The sequence below is a fragment of the Canis lupus genome, chromosome 37, assembly GCF_011100685.1.
Source record: "Canis lupus familiaris isolate Mischka breed German Shepherd chromosome 37, alternate assembly UU_Cfam_GSD_1.0, whole genome shotgun sequence".
NCBI classification, from domain to species: domain Eukaryota; kingdom Metazoa; phylum Chordata; class Mammalia; order Carnivora; family Canidae; genus Canis; species Canis lupus.
In genome coordinates this window covers 16,372,900-16,395,314 of record NC_049258.1, presented here as the reverse complement: position 1 = coordinate 16,395,314, position 22,415 = coordinate 16,372,900, and the positions used below count along the sequence as shown (strand labels likewise).

Genomic DNA, 22,415 nt, shown 5'->3' with positions numbered 1-22,415 from the left:
CTTTTGTTTCTCGTCATTTTGTCTATAAAATTTTGTTATTTTTTTAGTTGTATAAGAGCTAATAGCATAAGGAGCATGTATCTAGTTTTATGCATACATGTATACGCATCTTATAAGTCAATTCTAGGGATCTACAAAAAAATATTTTCAACGTAAAAGGAGTTCCTACATTACTAGCTTAGGAAACACTTTCACGAATGCTGAGATTTTGCCTCCCATATGTGCTCAGAGCCAAATTTGCAGCCCATCTCCAGCAGTGTTTAGGATTTGATGGAATCCATTTTGTGATTAAATTCACCTTGGTTCTGTATAATTTCCTATATTTATTCTCTCTTTGACTCACATATGCTCAATGTTTTATGCTATATTGTATGTACCCTCAAGGCTGTCCTAAATCTTTTCTGAAACTAAGATGATCATACTTTTGTAGTAGGCAAAGGGTGATAATGTGAATCTGACATGAAATGGAGTAAATTTACAATCTTACAATCTTAGATGACTTTGGGTCTCAGATTCTAGATGAAATACAAGCTTACACATCTCTATAATCATTTCCACAGGAATAAATGGAGGTGACTGCTACTTTCCATTAATCCACCTAAAAAAAATCAACAAGTGCTGGGCACCTGGCTGGCTCAGTAGTAGAGCATACAACTCTTGATCTCAGGGCAGTGAGTTCGAGCCCCACCTTGGGTGTATAGATTACTTAAAAACAAAATCTTAAAAAAAAAAAAAAATATCAGGCAGCCCCGTTGACCTATCCGTTTAGTGCAGCCTTCAACGGAGGCCAGGGATACTGGAGTCCTGGGATCGAGTCCCACGTCGGGCTCCCTGCATGGAGCCTGCTTGTGTCTCTGCCTCTCTCTGTGTGTCTCTCATGAATAAATAAATAAAATCTTTTAAAAATAAAATTAAAATTAAAATTAAAAAAATCAACAAGTGCGATGCTATGTATTTTCTTACTTTTCTCTTGGGAAACATACTCGCGCCCTCTAGTGTCCAAAATGCACCTTGTGCAGTGCCGGTCCTAGCGGTTTATCTTCCAAGAGTAATTGGTAATATTCCGACGCTAGAGGAAAATTTTAAAAATAAATTTTGGAACTTTGAATCCTGGACAGCAATACACAAGCATTACACTCGCTACAAATCACTGCCTAACATAGCCTTCTCCCCCCAAAATAAAATACCCCTCCTCCATGTTTTCAAGAGTAAGGAATGTACAAAAAATAATTTCCCTGCAGGGGACAGAATTTATTTTTTTTTTATTCCATTGTTTTCTTAAGGCTTCACATCCTTGTTCCGGCTTCACCGGAATCCAGACAATAATCTCTTGCCTTTATCTTCTAATGCAAATGGCAGTTGGGTTTCTTTACAGTATGTACTTAGTAGTAATTAGAATCACAGGTACAGAAGTCCTGAAGACTTAATCGTTGGTGTTGGAAATTGCCTTGGCATGCCTGCTTGCCCCGGGTCCCGGGTCCCGGGTCCCGGGTCCGCAGGTGGCATTCCGGTGCCTCCGCTGCTGGGAGCGGCGGCCGAGTCCAGGGGGCGCTGCAGCCCCTCCCCCCACCCTACAGCGAGAGCGGACGCGAAGGGGCCGCGGATTCGGCCCCCAGGCTCGGGCCCCGCCCTTGGCCCCGCCCACCCGTGCGGGCGGCGCGCGGCGATTGGCCGCGTGCAGGGGGCGGGGCTCCGGGAGGTGGGCTGAGGGGGCGGGCCTGGGAGGGGACAAAAGCGTGGCGGTGCCAGAGCCCGGCCCTGCCGGCAGGCTCCCGGGCTGGTGCGGAGGCGGTGTCAGCAGCCGAAACAGCTGGTGCCCAGCTGGGATCGCCGGTGTAGACGCTTGTGAGCTTCAGCGTGTGGCTGGCGTGGCGCTCCCAGCCCCCCGGCCGCCCACCTTCCCCTGCAGGTAACCGCAGGCTTCGAGGGGCAGCCCCCAGCCCCCGGCTTTTGCCGCGAGGCTCTGAGCCCGCCCGCGGCTGGAATGGGGAGAAAAAGGGAGAAAGCTCATATCTTGGGTAGGAAGGGCGGAATTTAGCAGCAGGCCCTGCTCGAAAGGAAGGGGCGGAAATCCAGGTTGGGCGTGGGGAAGAGACGGGGGGACGAAGAGGGTGCTAGATGCCTGGATGTGGACCAGGCCCACCCCAGGGCGCCGAAGGGAGCGATCGGGCGGCGGAAAGTTGCTGCTGCAGAAACCCAGGTCTGCCTGCAGAAAGGAAAATCGAGTGGTGGGAGGATGCAAGGAAGCGTGGAAGACTAAGTGTTGGGTTTAGCGGGGGGAATCGTGCGGCAGTGGGGAGTTGGGTGCAAAGAAAGGGGAAGCCGTGGACTTGGGCGTGCGCAGCGAACTCAGGTGGCTGGAAGCGGCGGCGCGGGGGTGGAGGCGTCCTCTTGGGGGCGTGGAGGGGGCGGGAGGGGGTGGAGGAGACACCGCCCCCGCCTGGATCCTCGGTTCTGGGCGAGCCTCCCCCCTCCACCGCGGGGCTCCAGGCCCCCTGGGGAAAGGTTCTTGCGCCGCTGGGCGAAGGGGCGGGCGGGCGTGGGCGCCTGGAGAAGCTAGCGGAGCCCGCTGCGCGTGCAGCAGCCCCTCTTGCACAACGGCTGCAAGGACGTGCAGGCCCAGAGCCCGCTGCTCACCGCGGCAGCTAAGGGCGTGCAAACCCCGAGACCAGCTAACGGACGGGACCCCGGGACGCGCCCACTGACGCACCCTCGCGGGGTGCGAGGCCGAGATACCTGTGCTCCTTTCACCTTGACTTCGAAGGACCCTGAGCCCCTAAAACTGCCCTTCGGTCCTCTGGGTGCGCTCAGCGCTGAACTTTAAACCAGATAAACCCGGCCGTCTGGCCGGCATTAAGAGCTAAATCCTGACCAGCATGTTTCAAACCTTGTCTTTCTATTCTCCTTTTTGTTTTGTTTTAGGAAGTAAACTGCAGTCAACTGAGTCTGCAAAGGCTGAAAGGAGTTGGGGCGATTAGAAGTTGTAAAGGTGAGAATTAGCCGAGTCTCCCGGTTCTGAACTTTTTTTTGATGCGGCAGCTCTGCGCGTAATGGGCCTCGGAGGTCTTGAGGCAGGCGGAGGCGCTGCGAGGGAATGAGTCAGGGATATTTACAACAATAAATTGCAACTGCTTCCTTGTTTCTCTCAATATAGCTCTTTCCCTACAAGAGACTGTTTTTAGCCTAGAAATTACTGCAGTTCATGAACTCCGCTTAAAAAGAAAAAAAAAAATGTGGCTAAAACTTGGGGGGTTGATGAAAAGAAAATTGAGAAGGTAGAGCAACTCTTTCTTCTTAAACGACTCTGTATTAGTCCAGGTTTATTTTCTGGAATGACACAAGTGTGTCAGGAGATTGGAATTCAGCTGCTTTCAGACTAAATGAGCTGCCTTGTTGGAAAAGTCCTTCTGAAGTCGGAGTTTGGGTGGAGAGGGAGAACCTGAGGAGCAAGGCTTAGAGGAGTGAATCTCCAGGGGGGAGCCTGAAGCCTCCCCTGTGGAATTTAAATCTAAAAGAAATAAATAATGCCCTATGTTGTGGTAAGCAAGAGTCTTCAAAAAAAAACAAAAAACAAAAAACAAAAACTTTACTTTTTTTAGCTAAAAGTTGCTAAAGTTTTAATGGATAATGTGAGGAAGTCCTGAAATGTTTCAGTTGTGCATTATGAGATAAAGAAAAATTATTGCAGAAAACGTTTGCCTCAACTGAGAAGGAAATTAAGTTTAAAAATGCTATTATTAGGTATAAACAGTTTCCCTTGACAAGTTGAACTGAAGTAATTTGATCTTTAAATAACAAAAATGTACTGGGGGAGGGAGGACTCTTGATCTCGGGGTTGTGAGTTTGAGCCCCACTTTGGGTATAGAGATTACTTAAAAAAATAAATAAAAAAAAAAAGAACAAAAATGTACTCATTAGTGGACTGTAAACCTCAGTTCCTTGTGACAGGGCAGGACATATTCAAGGATGCCTTATGACCCATCAATTGTATTTGCCATCAAGGAAAAATAGCCAAGTCATAACTCTTGTATAATATGTCATAGGAATGCAGCCGTGGAAATGTTATATCAAAACCAAGATCAGTTTGCTGCCTCTTTTTGTGTTTTGTTTTGTTTTAAATACAAGGACAGAAGTAACAGTGGGTTTCAGCATGACTGAATCATATACTTAAAGCTCTGCTATGAATTATACTTGAAATTATACATCAGAAATAATTAACTCCTCCACACCAGTTTGTTCACTTCAACTAGAGTCGTTGAATTCCAGATGGTTCCCCAGTAATGGTTTATAGGGAACCTCCTAAACAGTAATAAGCAGATTCTATAATTACGAATTTGGGAAGTGAAAATGGGCCTGAGGATTAGGAATATGTCCTGCCTGGTCACAAGGAACTGAGGTTCACAGTCTTCTAAGGAGTGCATTTTGGTTATTTTTTTAGATATTTTTTTCTGAGTAATCTCTATACCCAGCGTGGAGCTTGAACTCACGACCCCCAAGATCAAGAGTCACACTTTCTACCTACTAAGCTGGCCAGGTGCCCCCCAGTACATTTTTGTTATTTAAAGATCAAATTTCTGTAGCTCAGCTTGTCAAGTGATACTGTTTATAGGCCTCTTACCTAAGAATTGTCTTGAGTCCATTCTCCAGACTTTTCCAGTCCTCAGCCATAATTAAGGGAATAAAAGCAATTTGTAGTTTTATGTTCTCCCAGGGAAAACCTTTCCATTACAGCATCATGAAGGGAGCAGATACCTTCTTTGGGCTCAGGGCCTCTTCTACTCCTCAGGGAACACACATGGGTTGTGGTCTTCCCTGAAACCTCATAGTTTTGCTTCTTCCAGAGGGTGCACCCCACCCCTTTCTGGAAATCAGATTAATTTGTATTTGCTACTCTCATATCCCAGGAATTCATGCCTTCCTGAAATAATTCCATTTCTTTGTCCCACCTACTGGTAGCTTACCTCTGCCCAAGAACAGTCCAGGCATTGGGATACTGAGGAATCGGACAGGGACATGCTTGGCTCTTGGGCAGTAGTAGCCCTTCTATATAGAGTTTTCTAAATTAAAAAATCACTTTTGATATCCCCAATATCCATTATTGTCTCTAAGAAAACATAATCCCATGAGAAATTCTTTATCTTTTGCTTTTAGACTTCATGTTTCTTTAAACATGGTATATAGGAACTTGTTGAATTGCCCAAGCATAGCTTTGGTATTCTTTATTTTCAACCAAAACAGCCTCTTAAAAGAGGAGAAATACTAGCACCCATCATTTCTGCTGATCTTGAGGATACTGTAAAATGAGGGGCTGAATAGAAGGGTTCAAATAAACATGACATTGCAGAAATCCTCTCATTGTGTAAGATGAACCAACAGTCAGAATAATGATATAACATTATTAAGAACATGTTACAGGGTCAGGTTCCCCCCACGATCTAGGGAACCGGCCTTGGGAAAGCTATTTTCCTTCTGTCAAAGTAAAATGGGAAAATAATTCCCATCATACAGGGTTGTAAGAGCAGCCTCAAAAGCCACACATGCTTTACATAGAGAACGTGCTCAATTCTAATAGTAAATATATCGTCACTAGCTTTTTATGCAATAGTGCTGTGGTGAGGGAGTATTTAGTAGTCACCAAATTGTATTTTGTTTTTACACAGTAATGAAATAAATGAAGAAGACCTGTGTCTTACCATTTGTTCTTATTAAAGGTTTCTTGAAGTCAAGATGTCACAAAAAATCCGTGGTGGTTCTGTGGTGGAGATGCAAGGAGATGAAATGACACGAATCATTTGGGAGTTGATTAAGGAAAAACTCATTTTTCCCTACGTGGAACTGGACCTGCACAGGTAAATGATTTAGTCTTCCAAAGTGTAAAGTCAGAAAGCCTAATCGAAGTGATTTCAGGGTATAACTTGCTGTTTGCATAGCTATCGCTGTATCTTATGAATAAAGTTTCTGAGGGAGGGATGCTTAAAGATAAGTACATGAACCTTCTCATTTAACTTTATTTTCTTATTTATTTCCTTATTTATTTTTAAAGATTTTATTTATTTATTCATGACAGACCCCGAGAGAGAGGCAGAGACATAGGCAGAGGGAGAAGCCAGGCTCCATGCAGGGAGCCTGATGTGGGACCCGATCCTGGGACTCCAGGATCATGCCCTGAGCCAAAGGCAGATGCTCAACCACTGAGCCACCCAAGTGCCCCGCTTATTCATTTTTTTAAGGATTTATTTATTTTAAAGAGAGAGAACGCAGGTAGAGGGGCAGAGAGAGTCTCAAGCAGACTCCCCGCTGAGCACAAAGCCTGATGTGGTGCTAGATCTCATGATCTCTGAGATCAGAACCTGAGCCAAAACCAAAAGTCAGATGTTTAATGGACTGAACCACTCAGGTGCCCCAAACTTCCTATTTTAATTTTAACACACTTCTAGAAAGACTGGACTTACTGTTGTTCCAAAGAAAAGAATTGTGTTGGGAACCACATGATTCTCTGCTCTTTAAAGCTAAGCCTCTATTTCCTGTGACCGTTTTCTTTTTATAACTCGGTGGTTCAGAGCAGTGCAAGGAATTATTTGTGGAAGGGAAAGTCATAGAGGTGCAGTCTCTGTTGAATAGTAGAGTAAATGTAGTTACCACAGTTATATCCTTTCTACCCACCTCTCTTATGTCACTCTACTTCACTAGTCAGTGGACCTTGTCCCCCCTCCGCCCGCCCCGTTCATTCCCAACCTTTTGCCCTTCTCACATAACTAGAGCACAGAAAGAACCCTTGAAATTATCTTACACAACCCCCAGTTTTCCATCGACGATCCCTGACACCTTTGGTGTTCTAAGGATTTGAGCCTTTGCTCTGTCTTTAAAGTGTTTGGAGTTAGATACAGAAGTCTCTGTGAGATCACCTCCTTTGTTCCCTGTGATTTTCCTAAACTTGCTCGTGCTCTTTGTACACCTGCACTTGGTAGAGACAGAATTTTTCCTCGTTAGCCTTTGAGGTATAAGGAGTTTTAAAAGACAGTCATTATGCCTAGAAGGAAAAGCATCGCTAGCTACAGAATAAAACATTTTTGGAGGCTCAGACAAGTTTTAAGCTGTTCCAAAATGGCTATTATTATTGTTATTGTTGTTGTTATTATTATTATTATTATTATTATTATTATTACATGACTCGTTCTTTCTGAGGGGAAGGGTGGAGAGTGATGTGTTTGTTTTGTTTTCCGTGGGCTAGATAGTAGCCCAGGCCACTTATTCATTCTCTTCTGTTAGAAACATTAAGAAGAGAAGCAAACATTCCACTAATTACTGGTAGCTTCTGAGAAGAAATGATTCCTACTAACGTGGAAAGTGCTGACCACAGCCCTTGTTTGAATTAGGATTAGACATTTGTAATATTCAGCATTTCCTGTGCCAGAAGATAAGAGAGTCAGTGGATTCGTTAGATGTCTGTGAATTATCTAAGGTCAAAGCAGCTTGGAATAATTGTTATTTGGAAATACATTAAGATTGCTACCTTTGCATCGGCATCATGAGTTAGGATAGCGAAGGCAAGGGAAATGCAAAAACTAAAAGGAACTGAAAAGAGAATTCTAGGCACTTTGTGGGTTAGCAGGTTTTGAAAGCTGAAAATCAAAAACATTTTTAAAAGTCTTGGAGGACAAAATGAATTGTTAATTACTATTTGGTCTCTCCTGTTTTCCAACAGAGATACTTGAGATAAAGCTTTAGTCGTTTTCTATGCTCCGTGGCAAATCAACCCTCTTTCCTTCCAGTTCTGAATAACCTGCGGTGTGGGCATTGGTGGATATGACTCTAACTCCGTCACTGGATTCCATTACTTACCCAATACACTGCAGGCTGATTTCCAAAACAAAGAGACTTGCCTAAGAATTAGGGAAAGGTTCATCTTCTGACTAATGAAGTCAGTAGCATTTTGGGCACTGACTTGCATTTACAGCTCCTACCACTTTAATGCCAGAATACAAACAATCCTTTAAACCTTCTGACCCCTTTATTTTTAAAGCACAGTATTTACTAAGGGAAAATAAGGTACTTAGGCTTACGCTTTTATGGTAATTTTATGGAAGGAAGTCTGCAAAAACGGTTGCTTGAGCTATTATTGCATCTTTATGGTGAAGAGCACACAAAGGGGCAGAGCACAATGATTTCCATTCAGTTTCCTTCTAGACAGCTTCCCACACCCGAGATGGGTGCGGCCCACAATCTAGCCTCTCCTAGTCCTTCTTTGGTTGGCAGCCATCTTCTGTGTCTGAGATGCTCTGATCCTAAACGTTGGCAGATTTAGGTATGTTTTGAGCCTTTCCTTTCTTCGGGGTAGGCGTTGTGCGCCATCACACAGAGACTGGTGCCTTGGTCACTCATCAGTTTGTCTGGAGAGTTAACACTTAATGACCTTTCCCTCCCAGCTATGATTTAGGCATAGAGAATCGCGATGCCACCAATGACCAGGTCACCAAGGATGCTGCAGAAGCTATAAAGAAGTACAACGTTGGTGTCAAGTGTGCTACCATCACCCCCGATGAAAAGAGGGTTGAGGAGTTCAAGTTGAAACAAATGTGGAAATCACCAAATGGCACCATCCGAAATATTCTGGGTGGCACTGTCTTCAGGGAAGCTATTATCTGCAAAAACATCCCCCGGCTTGTGAGCGGATGGGTAAAACCCATCATCATAGGTCGTCATGCTTATGGGGATCAAGTAAGTCGTGTTGGCATCATTTGATTTTCCATATTCTTTTTTCCTGTCCTTGGTTGCCCAGCAGTTCTGATCTGTATGTTTTATTCTTTTGGTGACTACTCCCTTTAAGTGAGGTGCAAAATCAAGAAATGTTTATGTGTCTGTTTGTATATTTAGATAGGAATAAATATACATACAGAGAGGTACCTGTCTCAACACAAATTATTTTTTTCAGGTATGTTTTTTTAATTTTTTTAAGTGGGCTCCATGCTGGTCATGGAGCCCAATGTGGGGCTTGAACTCATGACCCTGAGATTCAGACCTGAGCTGAGATCAAGAGTCAGACACTTAACTGACTGAGCCACCCAGGCATCCCCCACCCCTTTTTTTAATTAACCTAGGGACACCTGGGTGGCTCAGTGGTTGAGTGTCTGCCTTTGGCTTAGGGTGTGGTCCTAGAGTCCTGGGATCAAGTACCACATCCAGCTTCCCTTGAGGAGCCTACTTCTCCTTCTGCCTGTGTCTCTGCCTCTCGCTGTTTCTCATGAATAAATAAATAAAATCTTAAAAAAATAAAGTTAAACCATAAGATATTTCCATTTTTGTATAATCTCCCATAGTTCAACCAAATTAGTGGTTCTTCATCCTAGCTATACAACAGATCCCTTTAAGGAGTTTTTTTGGTTTTTATTTGTTTTAATTCCAGTGAATGAGTGCTACCCTATACCAGCTGAACCTGAATTCCATGGGGTTCAGATATTTTAAAGCTCCCAAGTGATTCCAGTGTGTAGGTAGGGTTGAGAACCATCAAAGATTATATTGAATGTGATCACTTTACGCATAAAAGGAAAAACTGATTTAGTAGTTGTGAAAGTATTCTCTTTTAAATATTCCTTTCCTACTTGGAAAAAAGAAAGTTTCTGTACTTTTGTACCAGTAAGCTTATTGCCAAATTAAACAGAAAAACTGCCAACTAAACAAAATCCGTATTGAAACGGAGGTTTCAGACTTTCATAAAAAGCAGCTTAGGTCTTGAAAGAGCCTTAGAAACAATCTCTAATGTTGAAATCCAGAGGCTTTGATGTAGCTGTCCTCAAAAATAGTGTGGCCAAAGCAGACCACTCTGTTCCTGGGGAGGGGTCACTGGGTCAGTCCTTGAGGATCATTCACTTTGTTCTACTCTGTGGTTCAAACTATCCCTTCATCCTGGCCAAACCTTCCAGAGGCCCAGGAGTAAGAATGTGGACAGAAGCACTACAAATTCACTAATCCCAGGAAGAACATTTTTTTTTAAGATCTTATTTATTTATTCGATAGAGAGCACAAGCAGGGGGAGTGCAGAGGGAGAGAGAGAAGCAGGCTCCCCGATGCAGGGCTCGATCCCATGATCCTGGGATCATGACCCAAGCTGAAGGCAGATGACCAACCAACTCAGTCACCCAAGTGCCCCCTGGAAAGACCATTCTTTTTTTTTTTTTTTTTTAATAATAATTGGGAATTTTAGTATCCTCTCAAAAAATTGATTAAAACACTTAGAGAAAGTTAAGTGTATAGAAGATTTCAACAACTCTATCAGCCACCTTGACCTAACTGATCTCATAGAATCCACTCCACCCGACAGCTACACAGATTTTTTTCAAGTGCGTACAAAACAATCTCCAGGTTGACCATATGCTGGGACATAAAACAAGTCTCAGGAAATTTTAAAGATTGCAGCCGTACAAAGTACATGCCGATCACAACAGAATTAACTCCGATATCCACAGGTGGCCAGTTCTTTGGGGAAGACCGCTCTTCAGTTCTTAGGAGTTCATGCTGTCTTTTTCATCTTGCACCCACCCACCCCCCCCTTTCTTTGAATTATTTTGGCATCAGTCACTTGGAAGAATGGTCATTCTCTAAATCCAGATTGAAAATTCCCAACCTCAGGTTGATTCAGCCTGAATCGTTGAAATGTGCATAAACCCTCTGCAAAGCATCTGTGATGCTTTGGTGCCTCACAACGTCTTCCTCTTGAGAAATGGGAATGAGTTACCACCCACAGTGACTTTATATGACACAAATGTGCTGTGTAGAAAGGATATTTAATCTTCACAGTTACCTGAGGGCTCTTTTCCTGGCTGTCATCAGTATTACTCTATACAAACATAAATAGATAGGCATGGCCAGCAAGTGTTGGTACCTGATTGTGAAAATATTCTAAGGTCATTGAAGAGGGTACAGTGCACTTAAACGTTACGGATCCCTCATGTGCATGTCCCCAGCATAGCTCACTCCCATGAGCAAGACGGCTGTCCTTGTGCAGTTCTTTCCCTGTGGGGTACCAGCCTGTCCCAGCCACTTCCACAGTCACTGCTGCTTTTGGACAAATCCTGGGCTGGAGTTAGTAGTGATAATAATGGTGAAGAGACTGAACCCTAAAGGTCTAAGGACCGGATCCCAAGTCTTTTGACCCTAGATGTGTTCTTTCCACTCTATCACAGTTCTTCCATTGTAGGATTGATGTAAGAGTCAAATGAGATGAGATCATTCAAGCTGGTCACTTAGTGTCTCGTGCAGTGAGGACAAGGCATTTGCTCTCTGGTCTCCATCGACACTGTAGCTAGTGTATTATCATCCCCCTGTGGAAAGTCTTCCTTGACCTCCAGGTCTCGGTCATTTCTTTTCCTGTGTCATCCTGCTACATTTCTTATCTTAGCCCCCCTTTGACATTTGAAAGCACTTGAGTGGCTTCTCACTTGGTTTGTCTTTGTTAGGCCATAAGCTTCCTAGAAGGAAATGCTTAGTGTCCTCCTCCACTCCTTACTGGTTCTCCCTTTACATGAGAGGCATCCAGTAAATCTGATCTTCAGTCTATACCAGGATTAACTTACTTTGGGAAGTCTCTGGACCTTATTTTCCCATCTCTAAAATAAATGGAGGCTGAGGCACACTGCCCTGTTTGTTTAGCTATCTGACAGTGCTATATTCTAGGATTTTTTTTTCCCATTATAATTCTTGGAAGGATAGTTTTTTTTCTCTTTATATATTTCTCCCCCCTACACAGTACAGAGCAACTGATTTTGTTGTTCCCGGGCCTGGTAAAGTAGAGATAACCTACACGCCCAGTGATGGATCTGAAAAAATGACCTACCTGGTACATAACTTTGAAGGTAAGTTCATCATGAGCTATATCTGTTCATTTTTTTACAGGTCATTTAGACACTATTAGTACTGCTTTTTAATAGTTAGTTATGTGGCTGCCAGAAATACAATCTGGAATCTACAACATTTCTACAGGGCCCAAAAACTAGCATAAAGAAGGAATTGGCTTCCATGCCTTCCCATGGGATGCAATAAAGAAAGACACAAAGGGAACTAGCCACTTCATTGGAAATGCATGTGGGCAAAGATGGTACATAGTTTTGCCCTTCTCTTGAAACGTGGAGGGAAGGTTGGCAGGAATCTATTATAAATGAATTAAAGAAATTAAACATTGCTAATCCTGTATCACCTGTCATGTAATCTGCCCTTTGCTCTACTACGATTTTTATTGGAAAAAGGTTGCGTTATATAGTTGCTGAAATTTTCTTCTTGCCCTGAGTATTTATTCTGTGAAAGTAAATGTTTGCTTTTTGCTTTTTCTTCCCTACCATCCTGCTGCTTCAAAGATCCATTTGTGGCAAATGCCACCTAAAGGTTGAAAGAACAGAAAACCACCTTTCTCCACTACTGAAGTTGTTAAAAGCTCTCACACAAACAGAAACTCAAAGCTCACCTAGCCTTTGTACTCTTCGCCTCCTCCAAATAGTATCATTTTAATGGAATCTAGCTCAGCGGGTTTTGGCCTTGCACATTTCAAGCCTACGTTGGCCCTGGGCAGTGGCAAAGATTCAAGTTCTATCTTTCAGTAATTACAGAGTTCACCTAGAGTCGTGAAACACTAGTGATTACATGTAGCATAATTATTTCTACCAACGAGGTATGAACCTTCAGTATCCTCCAGGAAATTATGAGAATTCTCATTCAATATTTGAAATCCAGATTTTTCTCAATGGCTAAGGACAGAGCACAAACGTAGAGATTAAAACACATGTGAAATCTTAAGTGTGAAAGCACGAAAATGATTCACCATTTCTCGAGTGTATTTCTGGTTCATAGATCAGTAGTTTTTAGTATTTTGGTGTCTTCTGGATCCTGAGGACCATGTTTTTCTCACTTCTATTGCCCTTTCAAAACAAGTTAGAATGTCCTTATATGTCCTTATCTAGAATTGACTTTCTTCCAATCACGTGCCTCAGCAACTCATGGAATATTCCCATTTGAAGCCTGGGTAGGACTTTTTGAAGTCTAGGTTCAGACATGCTTGGGTGCTTAGGTGGTGGTAGGTGAATTTGGATTTGTTACAACTCTACCCCATTTACCTTTGTTTTCCTGTTATCATCGGTGTTCCCCTCCCCCCCCACAGAGGGTGGTGGTGTGGCCATGGGGATGTACAATCAAGATAAGTCGATTGAAGATTTTGCACACAGTTCTTTCCAGATGGCTCTGTCTAAGAGTTGGCCTTTGTATCTGAGCACCAAAAACACTATTCTGAAAAAATATGATGGACGTTTTAAGGACATCTTTCAGGAAATATATGACAAGTAAGTACAGTTCTTTTTTTTTTCTTGTCTTTTTTCTAAAATAAGCCAGGACTTATTTGCATCCTTATCCCTTTGATTCTGGGACAAATTGAATGAAAACCATCACTATCCCATAAAGTTAAGGGCATAGCTAAAATTTAACAGATGTGAAACAAACCAATCTTGAGTTGCTTTTAGAAGGAAAATGTTTTCTTTTTTTTTAATTTCTTTAAAATTTTTATTTATTTATGATAGACACATAGAGAGAGAGAGAGGCAGAGACATAGGCAGAGGGAGAAGCAGGCTCCATGCCCCGGGAGCCCGACGTGAGATTAGATCCCGGGTCTCCAGGATCGTACCCTGGGCCAAAGGCAGGTGCCAAACCGCTGCGCCACCCAGGGATCCCAAGGAAAATGTTTTCAAATAAGCGTCCCACATTTATTTTTATTAAGAGCCAAAATTGTTTATAATGTTTGAATGAAGGTGCCCTGTAACTGATAGAAAGTTCTGATTTGGCCAGGGAGCGCCTGGCTAGCTGAGTTGGTGGAGCATGGGACTGTTGATATCAGAGTTGTGAGTCTGAGCCTCATGTTAGGTATAGAGATTATTTAAAAATAAAATCCTTTAAAAAATTAAAAAGGGGGTACCTGGGTGGGTCAGTTGGTTAAGTACCCAACTCTTGATTTCAGCTCAGGACATGATCTCAGGGTCATGAGTTTGGGCCCCACATTGGGCGTGTTGAGCTCCATGCTGGAATGGAGCCTACTTAAGATTCTCTCTATCCCCCCCCACACACACACATACCCCCACCCCTACCATTAACGCTTGCACTCTCTGTCTCTCTCTCTCAAAAAAAATTTAAAAATTCTAATTTTTCAAGCATATGACTTTCTGAATTGGGCACATTTCCATTCTTTTTGAAGCCCGTTGTTGTGATTTAAAACTCTGCTTTAGTGGAATCATTTGAACTTGTCTATAAGAACTTCAGGTTCAACATGAGAGCATGTGTTAACTTTTAAGATGCAAAACTCCCTTTTAGGAAAGTGTGGAGGCCAGGGCTTGATTTTAGGTATGTTTCCTAAGAAACCTTAATTCCTCTTCCTGCTACCCATCCATACCAACCCCAGGAGCTGTCCTACTTTCCTGAAAGGTATAGAGTGGAAGAATAGTCTTTTTCATCCATTATTACATTCTTTTTTTTTTCTTCTAAGATTTTATTTATTTATTTGAGAGGGAAACAGAGCACAACTGGGGGAGGTAGGGATAAGCAGACACCCTGTTGAATGGGGAGCCCAAGGTGGGGCTCGATCCCAGGACCCTGAGATCATGACCTGAGCCGAAGTCAGATGTTCAACCAACTTAAGTCACCCTAGACACCCTCGTTATTAGATTCTTAAAGTAAGCTGTGCCTCAGGACATCCTGAATGTACCCAGTAGTGTACTGAATCTGATCAGCAGTGTACTGAAAACTAAAAATAGTGCTGGGGACACTCTATTCTCTCCCTTATTCTTACATCTCTGTGAAGGATGTGAAATTACTCTCTGGTGGGGAAATTGGGGTTTAGCAGCTAGCAAGTGGACAGGGTTTGACCTTAGGTCTATTAGATTCTCAAATCTCTGCTGCTTCCTCTAAAAAAAATGCTGCTTCTGGCCCAACCCCCACTCTCTTTGGAGAAGCAGGTACTATACCTAACAATTTCTTTTTTTTTTTTTAAGATTTTATTTATTTATCCATGAGAGAGAGAGAGAGAGAGAGAGAGGCAGAAACACAGGCAGAGGGAGAAGCAGGCTCCACGCAGGGAGCCTGATGCAAGACTCAATCCCGGGTCTCCAGGATCACATCCTGGGCCGAAGGCGGTGCTAAACCGCCGAGCCACCCGGGCTGCCCAACAATTTCTTTAATTCCCTTTTCTCTCTTGCTTCGTAGGCAGTATAAATCCCAATTCGAAGCCCAGAACATCTGGTATGAGCATAGGCTCATTGATGACATGGTGGCCCAAGCTATGAAATCCGAGGGAGGCTTTATCTGGGCCTGTAAAAACTATGATGGCGACGTGCAGTCGGACTCCGTGGCCCAAGGTGAGGAGCTATGGGAACAAGAAGAGGTGGAGCTCAGCCTGTGACACGAAGGTCAGGCCACAATAGCTCTCTAGTTTGGGAAGAGGTGTGGTTGCAGCCCTTTGTTAAATCATGAAATGTAAACACTACAAGCTATCCAGTTCCATCTTCTCAGCCTATGCAAAGAAGCCCGGGGCTGTTCACAGAAATTCCACTTTATGTCAGAGGTAAGGGCCAGATCAACAGAAAGTCTGCTCTGATTTCTCCAGCACCAAACTGCCCTCTGATTTTAATTACCCATGGCAGCTCTGTAAACTTGGTAAATGTTCCTGTTACCACCTTTAATTCTCTTTGCTTTTCCCCAGAAAGTACTACTTTTTCTTTTCTCTTTGGAAAAGTTAAGCACCTCCTACCAGTTTGAAAAGCAGTAAATCAACCCAAGTTTATGTCAGATACGGGAGTTAGACAGTTCTCTTTACCATCCTGTGTCTGCAAACGCTCATGATCCTTTGTGCTGCATTCACTAGAGGAAGGAGTGATGCCTTGTGGATGCTTCCATGGTGGACAAAGGAAACTATTCCTTGTGAGCAGATTTCTTAGAAAGGGACCCAAATCGTCCCACTGTTTCTAAATGTCCTCAAAGCAACTAAGGGAGTATCTGGAGGGATATTTCAAATGTAAATGTCAAGATACAGAAGTTCAAAGGACTTTGGAATAGGACTTTTGAAGTGCAGTATCCAGTAGTGCACTGATAAGATACCTGGGACCAATGCTCTGTGTCTGGGCAGAGCTTGTAGATAAATGTGACCTCAGTGCAGCTCAACAGTCAAAAGGCAAAGGCAGAGCTGTCCTGGTGTCCGTTCTTTCCTAGGGTATGAACTACTTTGGACTCAAACCACTTACATCCTCAGTTTTGATGGTGATACCAACTAGTGTCCTAATATTAAAGATAGACAAACTCACTTTGGATATGGTCCTGAACTTCTCCAACCAGTAAACATTTGAGTCTACGAAAGCCCCAGACCAACACAGTGATATGAAAGGAGCCTACTAGGGAATAAAGGGGAAAGGAGAAAAAATGAGTGGGAAATATCAGAAAGGGAGACAGAACATGAGAGACTCCTAACTCTGGGAAATGAACTAGGGGGGGTGGAAGGGAAGGTGGGCGGGGGGGGGGGGGGTGACTGGGTGACAGGCACTGAGGGGGGCACTTGATGGGATGAGCACTGGGTGTTATGCTATATGTTGGCAAATTGAACACCAATAAAAAATAAATTTATATTAAAAAAATGAAAGGAGCCTACTAATCCCATGCAGAAGTTTCTAACAATGAGTTTTTTTAAAAAGCATTGTTTATTTACCTACTCTCAAACCAAAAACCAAAACTGACAAACATAGCAGCTTGTTACAAATTTGCATTATTAACTCCACAGGTGCTATTGGAAGGTAGCTAAAAACAGAGAAAAATATTCTTTGAATTCAAGTGTAAGAGTGAATAAAAGAAGGAAAACCAATTGTCTAGACTTAAAAAGTGGTAATGTAATTCTCTGGATAGGAAGTCACAAAATAGGACTGTTTTGTTGGGGCTGTTACAGGGGGTAAGGGCAAGAGGGATGTTCTTGGGTCATCCCATCCTGTTTTCAACCTGCCTTTTCTTTCCAGTCCAGTGAGTCTGAGCAGCCTGATGGCAGGACACAACTGTCATTAATCTTTTTATTTTCCCACATCACAGCATCTGGCTGCACATATGGATAGCAGTAACATACTGAGCTCTTCTTACTCGTGGCAGGTACTATTCAAAGGAAGATGAATATATATTCTTTTCACAAATATACGTCTATTCATCTAATTCTTACAACAACCCTATGAATCAGATGAATGTGCATAAATTTGTGAATATATGCGGGACGAAGAAGCGTAGCCTTTCCAGAGGTGGCTTTGACCCTGAGGTCCGGAGCAGGGACCCTGCTTCCTGAGAGGCAGAATCATTGATGACTACACATGCGTATATTTATTTCGTTTCCTGAGACCTCTTTCATCTCTGAGAGACCCAATGTTCTTCGTGCAGTTGTACCTGATGCTTCACATTCTGCCTCTTACAGGTTACGGCTCTCTTGGCATGATGACCAGCGTGCTGGTTTGTCCAGACGGCAAGACAGTAGAAGCAGAGGCTGCCCATGGGACTGTAACACGTCACTACCGCATGTATCAGAAAGGCCAGGAGACGTCCACCAATCCCATTGGTAAGTGTTTATTGCTACGCTGATTTCCAACCAGAGAGTGGAGATCTCCAAAGGAAATCAGACATATTCCTTTGGCTGCCCAACACGTTGTGTCTAAAATCCTCACCAAACAGCAGATCTATTCTACTAAGAGCCGTTTCAATGTGCTTGAAATATACACAATATATGCTTTTCCATTTTGTAGCAGAATGTACGCTATAGAGAAGAATGTTGTCACTGAGCATTTTCCTTTTCCTCTGGTGCAGTGAAATGCCACAGATGGCTAAGAATCTAAAAGCCACACAGATCGATCCTTCTAACCGAATTTTAAGGACAACACTTTTTTTTTTTTAAGATTTTATTTATTCATTCATGAGAGACACACAGAGAGGCAGAGACACAGGCAGAGGGAGAAACAGGCTCCATGATGCAGGGAGCGCCACGTGGGACTCGATCCCGGGTCTCCAGGAGCACACCCTGGACTGAAGGCGGCGCTAAACCGCTAAGCCCCTGGGCTGCCCCTAAGGACAACACTTTAAAAAGAGATTACAGCTTGGGAAGAGGCAGGGAGGCCACCATAGACAAGAGAGAGGAGATTGTGACCTATTCCAAATTAGTAAATGCCCTCAAGCTTCAAGTACTACTAGCACACCGTGAAAATGTGCTTTCGTAAGGCTCTAACAAAACCCAAGACCTCTGCTCAACAGCAAGACAGATTTTTTTTTTTAAGTTTCTATCCAATAAAATATTCCCAGTTCTTAGAAAACTTTATAGCCCATGTGGATAGCACCTAATGGAATCAATCACCCAAGCAAACAAACAAACAAAAAAATTGTTCTGTTTTTGGCAACTGAAACATTTGGGAATCCCTCTTGGTATGATCTAAGTGTTGGCTTTTGGGTTTGGTTTGGTTTTGCTCTTTCAGCTTCCATTTTTGCCTGGACCAGAGGGTTAGCCCACAGAGCTAAGCTTGATAACAACAAAGAGCTCAGCTTCTTTGCAAAGGCTTTGGAAGAAGTCTGTGTTGAGACCATTGAGGCTGGCTTCATGACCAAGGACTTGGCTGCTTGTATTAAAGGTTTGCCCAAGTAAGTATAAGATGCCCTGAGCTCTGTAGTCAAATCACCACTTACCTTTACTGGGCTCAAAACAGCAGTGCTTTTTGGAAGTACATGAATTATTTGTTATTTATTGCCTAGTTCAGGGGTCAACAGACACTACTGATTGTGGACAATAAGCAGTTCAGACTTTATGGAACATACAGCCTTTTCAAACTCCTCAGCTATTGAACTTTGCCACTGTGGAAGGAGCACAGTCACAGATGATACAGAAGCTGGTGGATGTGGCCGTGTTCCAATTAAACTGTACCCTGGATGGAGTCCATGGGCCACACTGTAGTTTGCTGACCTCTGATCTAGTTGAAAATCATCGGGTGACAAGGTTCTGTTTAATTTAACAAGTAAATTATAGACATTTGAAACAGAGGGACCTCCAAGGGTATTGTATCCTTCCCCTTTATTTTCTTCAATTTATGAGTAAGAAGAGTAACTGCACAAGTTTTACGTGCCACTAGGTCTTAGTCCCTTCCGTAATTATTTACAACCAACATTCAAGGCCCGTTTATTGCCCAGGATTTTTCTGAGAACATGGTAGCATGTAGCCCAGTTGGATTGACTGCCAGTCAGAGACTTCTCCCTCACAGCTGGTCACTATGACTCACCTCAAGAAACCCTACTAAAGTTTAACATTAATCCCATGTCCTAAGCATGCGTCCTCTCAGTGATGAGGATATACTCAATCGCTACATCTTTCTTATCTTAAATTTCTGGCAAGAATACAGTGCTTGAAATGTTCTTATCAGTACACTACCTTTGTGGTCTATTTGAATAGGCACTTGTCAGCAGGATTACATTAGCCAGACTATCTTTTTTTTTTTCTTTCTTTCTTTTTTTTTTTTTTAAGAAAGACCGTGATAAAATAAAAGAGCATTAAAACTTTTTTAAGGACATGTGACAATTTGTAGGAATGTTGATGAGAGCATGGCCGTACCCCTGAATAGGTTTTGTTATTTTTAAGAATGAGGAATAAGAAGTGGGTTGAGTTCAGTCTGAATGGGAGCTCTGTGATAGTTTTGTCCTCAAAGACTCAGGGCAAGGGACATTCTGTGAAGGTGCATGTGGCCGAGCTGCCAGTGCAGGCTGCCTGTAGCCTGCATCAGCCCCTTGAGCCTTGAGCACAGTCATCAGCCATATAGTCATACTTCGTTAATACTAGTTTTCTTCTAGACCTAAGTAAAATGCTACCTATGTAGCACTTCTAGAATTTTCCCTCTGCCCGCAGATCAGAAACAAACTAATCTCTCTTTTCTTTTTCTTCCTTTATTAGTGTGCAACGTTCTGACTACTTGAATACATTTGAGTTCATGGACAAACTTGGAGAAAACTTGAATATAAAACTAGCTCAGGCCAAACTGTAAGGCCATCCCTCAGCTTAGGAGGATACGTGTTTTTGGTAACTAGGTCCACTGGTTTACATTTTCCTGTATAACACTCAAGGGGAAAAGGTAAAATCAATTTTGTAATTTGTTTAGAAACCAGAGTTTATCTTTTCTATAAGTTTACAGCCTTTTTCTTACGTAGCGTACACTTATGCCACCCTCGTGAACGTGGCAGGGAACTTTTTTAAATTTTATTTTATTTTCTACTAGTAGCCTAGGAATTACTTTCATGCTCGTTGTATACTCATTGTCCCTTTTTCTTATGTTCCAATGCAAATGACCAAAATGAAGAGTGCTTGAAAGGGTAAACTGTAGCCACAGTGTTGTTCCCTGAAATAGATGTGAAGTACACATTCACTCCCTTCATCGCTCCGGGGCCTGGGGCGCTGTGTGGTTTTGGTGTAAGAGATGTCCCATTTCGTGCAGTAGAGCTGTACGGTGAACTTGCCAACTTGCCCATTGTCTGGAATGAAGAGCGTAGGTGTTACTAATACCCGCTGGAGACACCGCAGTCACTTCTGTAAAGAGGTCTTCTTGATTGTTTTGAAAATGCTAAATATTTCTGAGGCAACTGGAGACTTTGGAATCCAGAATAAAGATGACCTGAGGGTCTGGCCTCTGTTTGTCCCCTCTTCCTGGCCTTGTGTGGCCTGAGTATTATGCTACCCTGAGCAGCATATTTCATCCAAGTGCAATAACCCAAGCTGCACCTTTTTTTGGACTTCTGCTGGCCCGTTTTATTTCCCTTATACAAATGTGATTTTTTCAAAAGTTGATTTTAAACACTATTCTAGTCTATTCTTCATCTAAACTATTAATTGTTATTAAAATTAAGTGCTAATGATTAGTCTTGGGTTTTTATTTGTGAGTATGCTTTAGGTGCCAGGCACCATGCTAGGTCCTGGCCACAGGAATTCAATTTTAAGTGGTCTCTGCCCTGAAGGAGTTTACTGTGGGGAAAATGGATAAGTAAACAGGAAGATGTGGAGCCTACAGTGAAAGGGAAAGAAGACCAACGACAGAACAAGAGATTACTAGAAGAATATTAGGGAATCAAGCATAGGCATTTGCTAAGGAATGGAAGTATGATCATGTAAGTTTATAGGAAGCCAATGAAGACTTAAGGGAGGGACATGGTCATATTTTCCTTTAAAAAAATAGCACAGCTTTTATGAAGAATGGATAGTAGTGGAAGAGGGGGTGATGGGCAGGATCCAGGAGAGAAGGCCAGTTTTCAAGGTACTGTGATACTTCGGGTGGGAAATGATGAAGATCTGAACAGGGACATGGCACTGGGGGTGGAGGGAGCAGGGTGGATCCCTGAAAAGATGAGAACAGATGGGGATTGGTGGGTCCCAGGGGATGTGGGAAAAGCAACGTCAAAGAGGTTTCCCACATATCCAGCTCACTCTTGAAAAGTTGGTCAGCATCCCAGCAGTAGCCACGTACTATGGGGAAGGAAGCCGAGGCCTTGAGAGGCACTTTGATGAGATATATACAGTACCTCAGTGCCCATTCTAGCCTGGAAGCCAGGAATCCTCGTAGCTGAGCTAGGACTCTTTCTACTAGACCTGCACATTTGCAGGTTTGGATGAAGAAAGCATTGTGTGGAACAAAGTCACCCCATTGGATTGGATGACCTTTTGACTAGTCCCTCGAGCACTTACAAACATCCTAGGAGTTGATCAGATGAGTGTTAATGGCTGCAAAGCTCTACCCCAATGTCTATCAGGATCAGTATTTGGCCAAGAACCGGTTAATATTCTAAAATACTTAGTAAATGAACAGAATGCTGACCAATACGTGTAGAGGCTAATGGTTTATGTTGTAACAGCATTAGGATCAGAATTGTTGACCTGGAAAATGACTCCTGCTTTGCAAAACACTGAAGGCAGCAGGATCCACGGACAGAGAAGACAGGAGTCCCACATTTTGAAATTTTCTCAGTTGCAAGTACTATTTCTTAAGTAGAAATTTTTTTTAAGATTTTGTTTGTTTATTCATGAGAGACACAGAGAGAAGCAGAGACACAGGCAGAGGAAGAAGCAGGCTCCATGCCAGGAGCCCGATGCGGGACTCGATCCCGGGACTCCAGGATCACACCCCCGGCGGAAGGCAGGCGCTAAACCTCTGAGCCACCCAGGGATCCCTTAAGTAGAATTTTTAACTGAAAATACTTAATAACAAATCTTCACAATTAGAGTCTTGTATTTTTCCCAGATACATACAGTCCTCCTAAGACACTCCCAACAAGTGATTTCCCATCCTCATTCGAATATTTCTATCATAAAAATTTCTTCCCCATCCAGGGTCCTGTCTGTTCTTATTAAGGAGGTA

The 22,415-nt window shown here is 43.0% G+C and overlaps 1 protein-coding gene across 2 annotated transcripts; it reads left to right on the top strand.

The window, feature by feature from the left end:
• Window positions 1–1,741: 1,741 nt before the first annotated feature.
• Window positions 1,742–20,922, top strand: IDH1 (isocitrate dehydrogenase (NADP(+)) 1). 2 transcript variants are annotated; one of them, XM_038585584.1, is made up of 10 exons: window positions 1,742–1,909; window positions 2,923–2,989; window positions 5,712–5,849; window positions 8,427–8,718; window positions 11,744–11,849; window positions 13,145–13,322; window positions 15,229–15,380; window positions 17,462–17,602; window positions 18,507–18,669; window positions 19,967–20,922. In XM_038585584.1, the coding sequence occupies exons 3-10, from the start codon at window positions 5,728–5,730 to the stop codon at window positions 20,055–20,057; spliced, it is 1,245 nt and encodes a 414-aa protein (XP_038441512.1). In that variant the 5' UTR covers window positions 1,742–1,909; window positions 2,923–2,989; window positions 5,712–5,727; the 3' UTR covers window positions 20,058–20,922. The 2 variants fall into 2 exon arrangements, with proteins under 2 accessions (XP_038441512.1, XP_038441511.1); XM_038585583.1 differs by lacking the exon at window positions 1,742–1,909 and adding an exon at window positions 2,525–2,801 and having other exon boundaries at window positions 19,967–20,180.
• Window positions 20,923–22,415: the final 1,493 nt, after the last annotated feature.

What these genes read in the sequence shown, in the direction of transcription:
- IDH1 (XM_038585584.1), top strand. Translation starts at nt 5,728, where the DNA reads ATGTCACAAAAAATCCGTGGTGGTTCTGTGGTGGAGATGCAAGGAGAT. An exon ending in GTGGAACTGGACCTGCACAG is followed by an intron (nt 5,850 to 8,426) that starts GTAAATGATTTA and finishes TTTCCCTCCCAG; the next exon opens with CTATGATTTAGGCATAGAGA. An exon ending in TGTATTAAAGGTTTGCCCAA is followed by an intron (nt 18,670 to 19,966) that starts GTAAGTATAAGA and finishes TTCCTTTATTAG; the next exon opens with TGTGCAACGTTCTGACTACT.